The sequence below is a fragment of the Canis lupus genome, chromosome 2 (genome assembly GCF_011100685.1).
Source record: "Canis lupus familiaris isolate Mischka breed German Shepherd chromosome 2, alternate assembly UU_Cfam_GSD_1.0, whole genome shotgun sequence".
Lineage (NCBI taxonomy): Eukaryota > Metazoa > Chordata > Mammalia > Carnivora > Canidae > Canis > Canis lupus.
This window is the reverse complement of record NC_049223.1, coordinates 8277077-8290101: the sequence shown is the minus strand read 5'-3', so window position 1 is coordinate 8290101 and position 13025 is coordinate 8277077. Positions and strand designations below refer to the sequence as shown.

Sequence of the window (13025 nt, the reverse complement as noted above, 5' to 3'; positions counted from 1 at the left end):
TGCTATATCCCACTGTATCCCCCAAGTGGGAAGGATGAAAGCAAGGTTGCAGTGGGTTCGGGGAAGGGTGGCAGGAGAGGGAGCCAGCTGTTGCAGACAACAGGAGGCAGGTGCAGAAGACTAGGCTTTGCAACTTCTGCTATAAAAAGGAAGAGAGAAGCAGAGTGGACACTAAAGTGAGGATGCAATGTCAAAGGAGACTTTTGTTACTGAGGCTGTTTATTTTGGTTTTAAGACAGGAGGTCCCAGCGCAGCGAGCACTGTCCAGTAGAAAGTGCTACGGGGATGGCAACCATCTACACCCGCACTGTCCAGCTCAGGAGCTACTACCCACATGTGACTGTTGGGCACTTGATATGAGAAACTGAACCTTAACATTTAATTTTAATTCAATGAAATGTCAATAGCTATGTGTGACGAGTAGCTTCCAACCTGGACAGTGCAGCCTTCCAGCACGTCTGTGGGCTCATGAATTCAGCCATCCAAAAGTTAACAGGCTGTGGGGTGGGAAAAATGGTAGTTAGTAGCTTCTGCTGGTCTAGTGTTTTTTTGTTTTTTTGGTTTTTTTTAAGATTTTATTTATTTATTCATGAGAGACACAGAGAGAGAGAGGCAGAGACATAGGCAGAGGGAGAAGCAGGCTCCCCATGGGGAGTCTGATGCGGTATTCAATCCCAGGACTCCGGGATCATGACCTGAGCCAAAGGCAGAGATGCTCAATCACTGAGCCACCCAGGCACCCCAGTCCAGTGTTTTCTAAAGCATTAAAGGTTACTACCTGGAAGACAGCAAAGGGACAAAACATTAGAGGGTGGTTTAAGGAGAAAGAAAAGGTAAGAAATGGTTTCAAAAAGTATGTAATATTATTTATGGTAGGGCACCTGAGTGGCTCAGTCAGTTAAGCTCTGCCTTCTGCCCAAGTCACAATCCTGGGGTCCTGGGATCCAGCCCCACATGGGGCTCCCTGTTCAATGGGGAGTCTCCTTTTGCCTCTACCCCTCACCCCCCTCGTGCTCTCTCACGTGCTCTCTCTCAAATAAAATATTTTTTAAAAATGATCTATGGCAAATTTTAAAGGAGTCCTTGCCAGAACTGTTATTAAATATTTCAGTGGCAAACATCAGCTACTTGGCCCTTCAAATGTGACCTCCAACCACGTCTTCTACCATTTCCTAAACATTCCTCATCACCAACCTCTGTGGTTTTCAATCTTCTTGGTTGCAGAATTTTCACCGCCACCTGCCACCGTATATATTTGCCCTTGTATATACACAGTATGTATCCAGTGCCCCCAATCAAAAATGTTGAAAAGATGATGAAGAGGACAAAAACAAGCTGCTCTGGATGAAGCTGAAATTGAGGCTAAATTCCCTCCACCTGCTCAGCTCCCTCCCACCAGCTCAGGCCCCTCCCACCAGCTCAGCCCCCTCTCACCTGCTCAGCCCCTCCGACCTGCTCATCCCCCTCCTACCTACTCAGCCCCCTCCCACCAGCTCAGCCCCTTCCCAGCCCCTGAGGCACCTCCAAGAAAACATGGAATTTGAAACGGAGGATTTACTTTAGCCAGTGCTCCTCAAACTGGCAGGAACTCACAGACCATCTGTCTTGTCACAGTGCACATTCTGCCCCGGAGAGGCCCACAGTTCTGCATTTCTCGCAGGCGCTTGGGTGATGGCTGAGACTACCATCTTGTAAATTACACTCTGGATGAGCGGCAAGGCCCCTAGGCCACAGTCACACCAGACCACTCCCCATGCTCCACTCCATCTGCTTACTTTTACCACTTGATCCTCTTAACACATATACCTTTTCCTGCCTTCTCCAGAAGGGAGATTGTACCCCATCTTCAAGGCCTTCTCAAAGTCAGCTCCTCTTGAACTCCTCCAAGAGTCCTGGGCACAAGTAATCATGATCCATCTGCCCCCTGTCCTATCACTTTTCCCCTTTCTCACGCTACTCCAGCCACACAGGCTTCCTTGCCGTTACCTAAACTTGCCAAGCTACCACCAGCTCAGGGCCTTTGCATCAGCTATTCCTCCTACCTACAATGCCCTTCCCCCAGATATCCTCATCCCCTTCATCTCCTTCATCCTTCCCCCGGATTTCCCAACCCCTTCATCTCCTTCATCCCTTCACTCAAATGTCTTCTTCATGAGGTTTATACTTTGACTACCCCAGCACTCCTGATACTCTATTATTTATACATAATGTCTATGCATCTATGTCTGTCTCCCCTGTGGTTATGAGCAATTTGAGGGCAGGGTCCACAGTGTATTCATTTTGCATCCAAGAGTCTTGCACAGTGTCTCTTACATTAAAAATGAAAGAAATAAATAAAAAGAGGGAGAGAAAGAAAAAGTAAAACAAGAAACCAGTAGCTGACAAAATGTACAACTAATGAATCTGATGGAGATTTCTGACACCTCAAACAACCTGATTAGTGGAAGCATTAAAGATACAAGAAAGACATTATAACAAAATAGATACAGAAATTAAAGCAAGTGCACAAAGATAATTCGAAAAGGATCAATTTACAACTCCAAGATGCACAAGGATGCCAAGTGAGCGGCGACTTTATATTGACGAACAACGTTAATGTAATGATTAATTTAACATGCACTCTAATAATTGTTCATGTTTTATCATTTAAAACATTTTTTAAAACATACTAATGACTGCTAACATTTATTAAGAACTTACCATGTGACAGCAACTCTTTAGGCATCTTACCAGTACCAACCCATTTAATCCATATTACAAACCTCTGTACTAGGTACTATTATTATCTCTTAAGAAGGAACTAAGAGAGAGAGAGCCCAAATGACTTGGTCAAAGTCACATAGCCAACCAAACAGCGAGCTCCAGTGACCTCAGCTCACTAGAGTCTGAGCTCTTAACTATGACAGAGAGGTGAAAAACTATGAGGTCTTCCTCTGAATGTAAAGGTGTATCTTTAGGTAAGTTACTGTTTTCAAATTCCCTAAAACACTTTTCATTAATAAATTATATATATATAAATATATAAAATAAAAATAAATATATATGTATATATGAAATATATATGTGCCCTCTTCCTACATGCTTTGAAAATATGCAATGATCTTCTTTCTATAAAAGAAAAAATGCTTTAAACACTTATTACTGGCTAATACTCCATATTAGTAGCTAATAGTCTGTCAAAGTATAGCTTTTAATACCAAGGAAAGGAAAGAGTAGACTAAGGGAAGAACAGGCAGCCAAGTTCAATGGTTGCAAGTCCAGGTTTGAATCCCTCGCCATCTACTAGCACTGTGTGCTCAACAGGTATTAATTTCATCTATGCACATTCCTACTATGTGTTCTTCCTGGCTGCTGCATGCTTTTCCCCATTTCCCATCCCATACCACTTGTACTTTATTCCTTCAAGAGTTCTCAATCAGGGTCTACAACTCCCAAGTGGTCCATGGACAGAATTCAGGGGATCCATGAACTTGGATGTAGTTTTATGTGTTTTCATTTATTCATTCAAAAGCATTATTCTAAGAAGAGGTCCACAGCATTCACTGGACTGCCATCAGGGTATGTGGCACAAAAACGAAAGGTGGATAAAAGCAGGAGGTATTTTTAACATTTCAAGAAAGGTAACAAATCTGGTTAGGTCAGTACAAGTGAGAATGTAAAGTGATAGCGGTGAGGAAAACATCTGGGTATCCCTAAATAAAATGGCATCCACCTTCATTCTACTACTAACCTTCTCTTCTCAAAAGAGATGCTGCTTCTACCTTCATTCATTGTTCTTTATTTTTTTTTTAATTTTTATTTATTTATGATAGTCACAGAGAGAGAAAGAGAGAGGCAGAGACATAGGCAGAGGGAGAAGCAGGCTCCATGCACCGGAAGCCCGACATTCATTGTTCTTTAAATCAGTAAGCTTGCACACACACGTGCTTGTGTGCACACATACCAATCAGCCGCTGTCTCAAAAAGTACATCCCTGAACATCATGATCTCTGAAGCATTAATCTGCTGGACTTCCTGGTGAGTTTTGTCTTGCTTCCTGTTTCTTCTTCCTCCATCCTTCCCTCAAAGCCAATTGCTCCCCTTAGAGACCTACTTTATCCCCCTGGCTTCCACAATTCTCCATTCTCCATCCCAGCCCTAGCCTTGCTCCTGAGATGTAATTCCATCTTCCAACACACCCCTTACCCCTTCCCAGCCATGGGCAATGTGACTAGAATATCCACTCACTATCTCCTGCAGCTCAACACTTGTTTTTAATGATTTTTTTTTTTTTTTTAAGTAGGCTCCACACCCAATGTGCAGCTTGAACTCATGACCCTGAGATTAAGAGTTGCATCCTCTACCAACTGAGCCAGCCAGAAAATTTTTTAACCTTTTCCAATACACAATTCCTTCTCCTAACTTTTCTAACTCTACCATGGAGTCACCATTCTCCCAAGGATATTCATCACATACAGTCATGGGACAAATCCTGAATATTTCTCTTTATTTTTAGCAGTATTCTTTCTGCTGGCCTTAGTACTCAACATTTGTCTCAAGGACCAGCAGTGTCATCACCTAAGAGCACAATAAATTCTGAGACTCGGGACTCCCCTTAGGCCTGTTTAGTCAGAATCTGCATTTTTAAGGTGATTCATACACACATTAAATTTTGAGAAGCACTTCTGTGGTGCTTATAAATCTGTCAACAGCCTAACTGCATCTGAATTTGATCATTTTTTGGTATCAATTACTAACTCCCTATTATGTGCTAATTACAGTTCTAGACTTTAAATACATTATCTTACTTAACCCTCAGAATAATCCTGTGACAGAATCATCATCATTTCTATTTTAAGAATGAATAAATTGAGGCTCAAGTGGATAAATCATGTGTTCAACGAGTCCATAATTGATGGAGGAAGGATTTGAACCTAAGCTGTCTGACCACAAACCATTTTGCGAAATTGCACCAATTCCCTTAAGTTCCAAAATTTGTATTTCAAAGGGTATACTGGCCAAATTAATTACTCTGCTTGACTGCATTTTCTCCTCAACTTAAGGTAGATTTTGTTTATTACAATTCTTGCTGAAAATCTTTCTGAAGATTTCTAAAGATTTCTAAAAGCAGAGCAGATGATTCTGGTTTAGAAAGAGAAATCATTGTCTTGCCATTGGCATCATTCTAAACACTCAAGTTCAGTCGAAGGTTTTGGGGAAATAGAGAAGAAAATGTATCCTCTTCTTAGGATATAATCCCAAATTTGAAGGGGCATAAAACTATTTTCTTAACAATAAACATTGTGTGTCTACTTGGCATTCTTCTTTGCTCTAAAGTAAAGGAAAAAGATAAAAATAGAGACTGCAATGCCTAGGTGGCTAAGAGTTGGTTAAGCATCCAACTCTTGATTTCAGCTTGAGCCTTGATTTCGGCTCAGGCCTTGATCTCAGGGTCATGAGTTCAAGCCCCAGCTCTGGAGCCTACTTAAAAACAAAAACAAAAATAGTGTGAGACTAGTTCTTGAATGAATGGTTATTTGGATTCCATTCAATAAGTTTCATCTAATGTCTAGTTAATAATTGCCTCATCATATCCTATTCAGTCAATATTTCATAGTCACTCATTTCATTTTTAAACCTAGTTTCCTTCTTTCATTTTTTTTCAACACCCAAATACAAACCCACCGACCTAAACAACGTCACTATTTCCCCCAACATAGTACTTACTTACTTCAAGTGCCAGGCCTTGTTGAGAATATAACGAAAGCTACGGATACTTTACCCAGAAAACTATTTGCCCAAACACACAAAACATGGCACACAGACACCAAGATAAACACCCTGGCTCTACCAAGAGGACAGAGACCTGCCTGATACAGCCTCTCTGGGCCCTCTCCGCCCTTAAGGGAACTGTTCCAACAGACAAGCACTCCCACCTTTTCCTAACTGCTCAGCCCAGGGGGATGCCAGACTGGTCAGAATCTTTCCATGGGGTTTTTAGAACTGAACAGGAGCCAGAAAGTCCCTTTTGGGGGGCAGAAATGACAAAATGTGAAATTCAGGAATCATTAATTCCCTACCCTGTGGAGGAAACTGGTCAGCTCACCTCTGAGCAGGAATAAAGCCAAGATGGACAAAAAAGTCCCAAGAGCACCCAACCACCTGGTTCCAATTTTTGCTAAACCCAGTCCTATTCCTGTTCTCTTGGTTTGGTTAGCAATTGGTCCTTGCGCTGTGACAAGCCTCCAAAACCCTAATATTTAAAGTTTTTGGCTAAGCTCATTCACATTTCTATAGCTTGCAACAAAAGGATTTTAACATTAATATTGACTACTTATAGATGCTGTTTATTTGTTTTAAATTTTTTTTTTAATTTTTATTTATTTATGATAGTCACACACACAGAGAGAGAGAGAGAGAGAGGCAGAGACACAGGCAGAGGGAGGAGCAGGCTCCATGCACCGGGAGCCCGACGTGGGATTCGATCCAGGGTCTCCAGGATCGCGCCCTGGGCCAAAGGCAGGCGCCAAACTGCTGCGCCACCCAGGGATCCCTATTTATTTGTTTTAAACAGGTTTGAGGGGACGGATGCCTGGGTGGCTCAGCAGTTGAGCATCTGCCTTTGGCTCAGGGCATGATCCCGGAGTCCCAGGATCGAATCCCACATCCGGCTTCCTGTGTGGAGTCTGTTTCTCCCTCTGCCTGTGTCTCTGCCTCTCTCTGTGTATCTCTCATGAATAAATAAATAAAATCTTTAAAAAGTAAACAATGAATTCCTCTAGCTATCTAATTAGGTTTTTAAATACTAATTTCCAAAAGGCTCACGTCAATCTGCATAAAAATCTTTTAGACTATTCTTTTTATTTTTTTTAAGATTTTATTTATTTATTTGAGAGGGAGTGTGTGTGTGTGTGAGAGAGAGAGAGAGAGAGAGAGGGAGAGCGCATGAGCATGAGCAGGGGGAGGGGCAGAGGGAAAAGCAGACTCCCTGCTGAAAGGGAGCCTCACTTTGGACTCAATCCCAGGACTCCAGGGTCATGACCTGGGCCCAAGGCAGACGCCCAACCCACTGAGCCACCCAGGCGCCCAAGAATATCTCTTTAAAGCAAATCTTGGCTCATATCATTCTGCATGTTCCCCACACTATTAAAATATAATTTTAGGAAGCTAACTGCCTGATCATTTTTAGTTTAATTCCAAATGTAACAAGACAAAATTGCCTTCTTAAGTGGTCGTTTTTCCTTTATGTATTCAATTATATTCCCTGCTTAAAATACTTAAAATAAAAATTGGCAGTGATCCACTCACTGATGGGTATTTTAAGTTAGAAAGCAGAAACATATCAAATTCACCACACAAAGTCAGGCTTATTCTTGTCATTGAGAATTACCACCACAATGGACTTGGAAATTTCCACCTTAATTGCAAGTTTTTACATTTCAATCAATAGACTTTGACTTAATAGACCGCAATGCAGTCCAACTCCAATCAATCCAACAAACTTAGCTTACACCTCACTTACAATCACCACGGATTTCCTTCCCTCCAGTCACAGCCTTGAAAATTCTCTGAATGCTGCTGCATTTTCAAGGTTACAATAGTGATGACTTTTATTATATACAATTAATTACTGCCAGTCTACAGATTCTAACATAATGCTATGAACCTAGTAGACTAAAAATAGGGGAATCTTGAAGTTAGAAAAATCCTTGGAAATCATCCAGTCCAATCACCTTACTTTCATAGATGCAAACATCGATGCAAAAACTAATTATCATGCCCAACGTTAGCAGAATTAGAGGAAAAAGTTAGAACACATATACAATGAGCATTTTACCATGGTATGTAGGTTCCCAATCCCCATATAAGCCACCTCCATGGTAAAATAAATATGAAGTTTCTCTTTAGTACTACAAACGTACAGTTACTGCTAAATATCTGTAAGACAAATTCAAATGAATTATAAAAAGCATGAAATTGCTATATGCATGACAAATCTTTTCCAATTAATCCTGGTCTCATTAGAAATATAGAAGAAACACTCTGATTTAAATGATCTGCTCCTTTTCTTCCATGCTTTCTCAAATATCCCTACCATATACAACACTATGCTTGCTCCTTCTTAATAATGCTGATGTAGTTAATTCTCAAATTATACTGTAGACTTTGGTCCTATTTGGTCAAATTCATATAAAAATGTTTATCTAGTATTAGACTTTGTCACCTAAAATGAAATCAACCAGAAATACATGGTATCTTGGTGCTTAGATTTCATAGTTCTATATACTTTTTTTTTTTCAGAAATAAAGAAAATAGACATTTTAAAAAAGAAAGTTGTGACACAGACCATTTTTATGTCAATTAATCCCTCAAAACAAAGATTTTGGGGCAAAGATATGGGCATTTTTAGCCATCTTTTGCACAGTACTGTCCATGTGCCTACTGCATATCTGTTGAAAGAATAACATGGTTACATTACATTCTATGGAAACTTGACTCCTCTGTATGACTCTACTTAGAATTGCTAACTTTTTTTGATAGCAAAAGAAAACAACATAAGATGTACCATCTATAAATCAAACATCATGTATAAACATGCCTTAAGTAGTTTTGAAATTTCCAATTAGCAAGAGACTCTAAAACAAATGTAGCAATTCATAAATACAAGGTAGCAACATAAGTGGTTACAACAAAATATGCAAAATTACAAGATTTTGTAAAGTAAACTGGAATTCAGACGAATTCCCAGAAAGTACACTCTTTTTTATTCCGCAGCATGTTGTTGGCACTACTTTGCTACACTAAACTCTCATACACAAACTCTCCTGACCATAACACAAGAACTCCAAAGGAGATAAAAGCACCAATAAATACAGAACTAACGATATTAATTTTTTAAAGCAACTAACATAATCAAATTTAAAAAGCATAATAGAATTAGACATAACTCTAAACTGTAGGTTTTTTTTACATAAGAAAAACTCCATTCTACTTACTACAATAAAACTTTGGGAGAGTTTTGGTGCATTAACACATGCAGTTGTAAAAGCTCACGTTCCTAATTGCTAAAGAGGTTATCAAGAAGTTAAAACGAACTTCAATGAATCAGGCATTCATTTTCCTAAACACAACTCATTTTCTTAAAACAACTTGCTTAAACACAGTCGCTTCATGCAAACACAGTCAATCCTGGTTCTGCTTCACCGTTTCAACCCAGCTCAGCCTGGGAAAGAAAAACACAAACATGATGCTTCCGAGCCATGTTAAACAACTTCATTAACTTGAGAACGTTCTTTTAAAAACCATGATGGTTTTGTGTCATTTCCATTATGCTGAAAAGGGCACACAGACAGCCACAGAAATCAAAAGTACGGGAAGCAAGCTTCCACTTTTCCTCGCATGCTGACTGACTGCAGTGGGTAAGGTCATGGCCAAAATTCACAGACTCATTTAAACTTTCATGGCTCAGCCGACAGCTCCTATCATGTTTCCTGATCCTACGGAGATTAAAATTGCAGGAGTTCCTCGCAGTAAGCTCGGCAGGAGGCTATTTCAGACCCTCGAACCGCAGTCCGCAGAGCCCGCAGCGGCGCATCCTCCACCACCTCTGGCTGGGGTGTTAAGCTAACCTTTCGGGGCGTTCTCCTCCAGCCTCTTACCCCCCCCCCCCCACGGCTCCCCGCCGCGCCCGCCGAGACCCTCTCCTACTGTCCCCCCCCCCCCCCCCGGCCGCCTTTCCGCAGTCGGTGCCGTCGGCCTGGTTCCCAAGGTGGGGGAGGCGGCGTGGGGCGGAAGCCTCCCCGCCAAGCAGCGCTTCAGCCCGCACAGCGGCAGGGCGATGCGGGAGAAGGACCAGAGACGAGGATGCTGAGCGCCAGGGCCATATTTACACGGGCTTTCTCTTTGCCAAAAAGATTCGCTGTGTCCGATAATACCGCCTTTAAAGGGGAAAAAAGAGGACCGAAGCACTGGGGCCGCTGACGACAGCTCCCCATCTCCGGTGTTCTCGCCCCTCTGCCCCCGCGGGGAGGATCCCGACGCTCCGGGCCGCGCACCCGCACACCTGCCGGCCCGCGGAGGACCCGGCCGCCCCCGCGCCCCTCCGCCCTAAGGCGGCGCCCACCCACACCCAGACCCCAGCAGCCCCGCCGGGGATGACAGCCCAGGCGCAGCCGCGCCCCGCACAAACTTCCCAGCTGCCCGGCTGCGAGGACCCGCCGGCCGGCGAACCAACGGGCGGACGCGGGACGACGCTGGTCCCCGCCGCGGGGCTCGACCGCAGCTGGGACCCCTGGTCCTGCGTCCGGCCCTGGGTCCAAAGGGGGTCCGGGGGGCGCCCGGGGGCCCCGCCGAGGCGGACGCGCGCCGCCGGGATGGGGGCCCCCGGGCGCCGCGGCGGACGGACCACCCCGGAGGGCGAGCACCGGAGGGCCGGGTCCCCGCTCGGGCTCCCCGGCCCGCAGCAGCTGCAGCAGGAGGAGGAGGGGAGCGAGGAGGAGGAGGAGGAGGAGGAGGAGGAGGAGGAAGGGGACTGCGCGCCGCAGCCCGAGCCCTTACCGAGTGGTTTACCCCCCACATCAGGACGCTGAGCAGGGGATCGCTGGCCCGAAAGAGCTTCACTTTCTGCGCTACGAAGTGCTTCTTCTTGGTCTTGGTCTTGCTCGCCAAGACGGAGGACCCCAGGTTGCCGGGGGTCGCCATGGCCGCCGCCTCCGTCCCCTCCACCGCCGCGCTCCCGAGGCCGGGGACCCGCCCTCTCTACACGCCGGCCCGGGGAGGCAGCCGCATCCCCCCGGCGGCGGCCCCGGCGCGCCGTGCCCGCTGCGCCCGCTGCGCCCGCTGCGCCCGCTGCGCCCGCTGCGCCCGCTCGGCCCGGCGGAGGAGGGAGGCTGCGCTCGGCTCGCGCCCGGCCCGGACTCGGCGCCCGCCGCGGCTCCGCGCTCAGCCCGCGGCTGGACCAGGCGCGCCGCGAACGGCTTCCGCGTTGGGCGCCGGCGTCATGACGCAGGGGGCGGGCGGGCAGCAGCGGCGGCGCCGCCGGGCGGGGCGCGGCCGCGGGACCGTTAGGCTGCAGCGGGGGCGCGGGGGCGCGGGGGCGCGGGGCTCCGGCTCAGGCTGCGGCGCGGGCTCCGGCTCCGGCTCCGGCTCCGGCTCCGGCTCCGGCTCGGCCCCCGCCCCCGCGCCCGCGCCCGCCCCCGCCCCGCGGCCGGCCAGCTGCCCCCCGGCGTGCAGGCGAGCTCCCGGCCCGCTGCGGAGGCCGCGGGGAGGGGCCGGGGGGCGGGTTCCGCAGGGCAACCCCTTCTGCTCCCCAGGGAGGAAGGGGGGGAGGGACAGAGGAGAGGAGAGACCCCAGAAGAGGAGCCCCCAGGGCCGGCGGCCCGAAGCGATGGAACGGCCACTTACCGGCGCCCGGAGTCCGCAGAGCTGGCGAGACCTGAAATGCTGCGTGGAGACCAGGGCTCCCCTAGCACCGAGGGCAAGGACCTGGGCACATCGTTGGCCACCACCAACCCCCCCCACCCCCCGGGGCGGCGCCGAAATGAAGTGATAATCCCAATGTGCCTTGAACTGTCGGGCCTGGCGCACCCTGGACTTCAGTCCCCTGCACCCCCTGAGTCCTGCAGCGGGGAGACTCCCACCTGCCACACTGGCTTGTCTTTGCTTCCTCCGCTAACCCCCTCCACCGGGCAGGACCCTGGATTCCTCATTCACAGCCCCCTGGGTCTCGGCTGGAGAAGCATGCCCCAAACAGCACCCTGGACCTCCCAGCCTCCGAGACGTTCCTTACATTTCTTCCTTTTATCCACTCCACTCACCTTCCACGGAAATCTGTTCATTGTCTCCATCCGTATCCACTTCAGTGCTGGGAACAACGGACTCACCTCAGGAAACTGCTATTATAAGTGTGTCTAAAAACAGCGCTGTCCCCACACCTGCCCCCGACTCAGCCTGCTGGGCGAGCATGTTATCTATTGTCACTATTACTCCACTCAAATACAGTGGATACCCACTGTGTGCTTGGTGATCTGCTTTGCTCTGTCAAGGACACAAAGGATGACAGACCCTCATCCCTTAAAGAGCTCCAGTCTCATGGGGGTGGGGAGTGACAGGTCGTGTGGGTCAGGTTCATTTGCTCCTCTTACTTCTTTGTTCTTTAAACACAGGGGTTGCCTCAAAGTCCTCTTGTTCTCTCCCTCTTGTTTCAGGTTCTTTGTGTTAACAAAAGGGACGATCAGACACTTGTCACTTGAGGGACTACTCGGGGCCTGGTAATTATGGTTCTGCCCTACCTACTTTAGAGGATGTTTTTTAGAATCAAAATCAGTAGTAGACAATGGCTACGAAAAGGCCTTTGTAAAACCATACAGCGTTATATACATACTCTATAAAATGTGGAATACCAGCAGATGTATTCTCCGCCGACCTCAGAGAAGTAAGGGCCTGGGTAAAAATCTCTACATCACTTGTCCACAAGCACCTTTAAAAAGTGTCTACAACTTAAATGCATTTTTAAGAAAAAAGTGTCTAAAAACCAGGGCACCTGGGTGGCTAAGCCAGTTGAGCATCTGCCTCTGGCTCAGGTAGTGATCCCGGGGTTCTGGAATCGAGCCCTGCAATGGGCTCCCTGCTCAGCGGGGAGCCTGCTTCTCCTTCTCCCTTTGCTCTTCCCCCTGCTTGTGTGTTCTCTCTCAAATAAAATCTGTTTTAAAAAGTGTCTAATAAAGCCAATTTCAACATCTTCCCCCAACCCACGTGTTATTTCATTTTTATATTATATTGGAAATGGCATTCCTGGGATCCCTGGGTGGCGCAGCGCTTTGGCGCCTGCCTTTGGCCCAGGGCGCGATGCTGGAGACCCGGGATCGAATTCCCACATCGGGCTCCCGGTGCATGGAGCCTGCTTCTCCCTCTGCCTGTGTCTCTGCCTCTCTCTCTCTCTCTCTCTCTCTCTCTCTCTGTGACTATCACAAATAAATAAATTAAAAAAAAAAAAGGAAAAGGAAATGGCATTCCTAACACTCCGCCCAGCTAGAAGTTCATTTGTT

At 46.8% G+C, this 13025-nt stretch overlaps 1 protein-coding gene across 1 annotated transcript in view; it reads right to left on the bottom strand.

The window, feature by feature from the left end:
- PIP4K2A (phosphatidylinositol-5-phosphate 4-kinase type 2 alpha) overlaps window positions 1-10778 on the bottom strand; it is a 178378-nt gene extending 167600 nt beyond the window's left edge. Inside the window, exon 1 of the mRNA XM_038529823.1 lies at window positions 10537-10778. Coding sequence (XP_038385751.1) covers window positions 10537-10680 — 144 coding nt within the window. The 5' untranslated portion in view covers window positions 10681-10778. The remainder of the gene's footprint in view (window positions 1-10536) is intronic.
- Between the last annotated feature and the right edge of the window lie 2247 nt (window positions 10779-13025).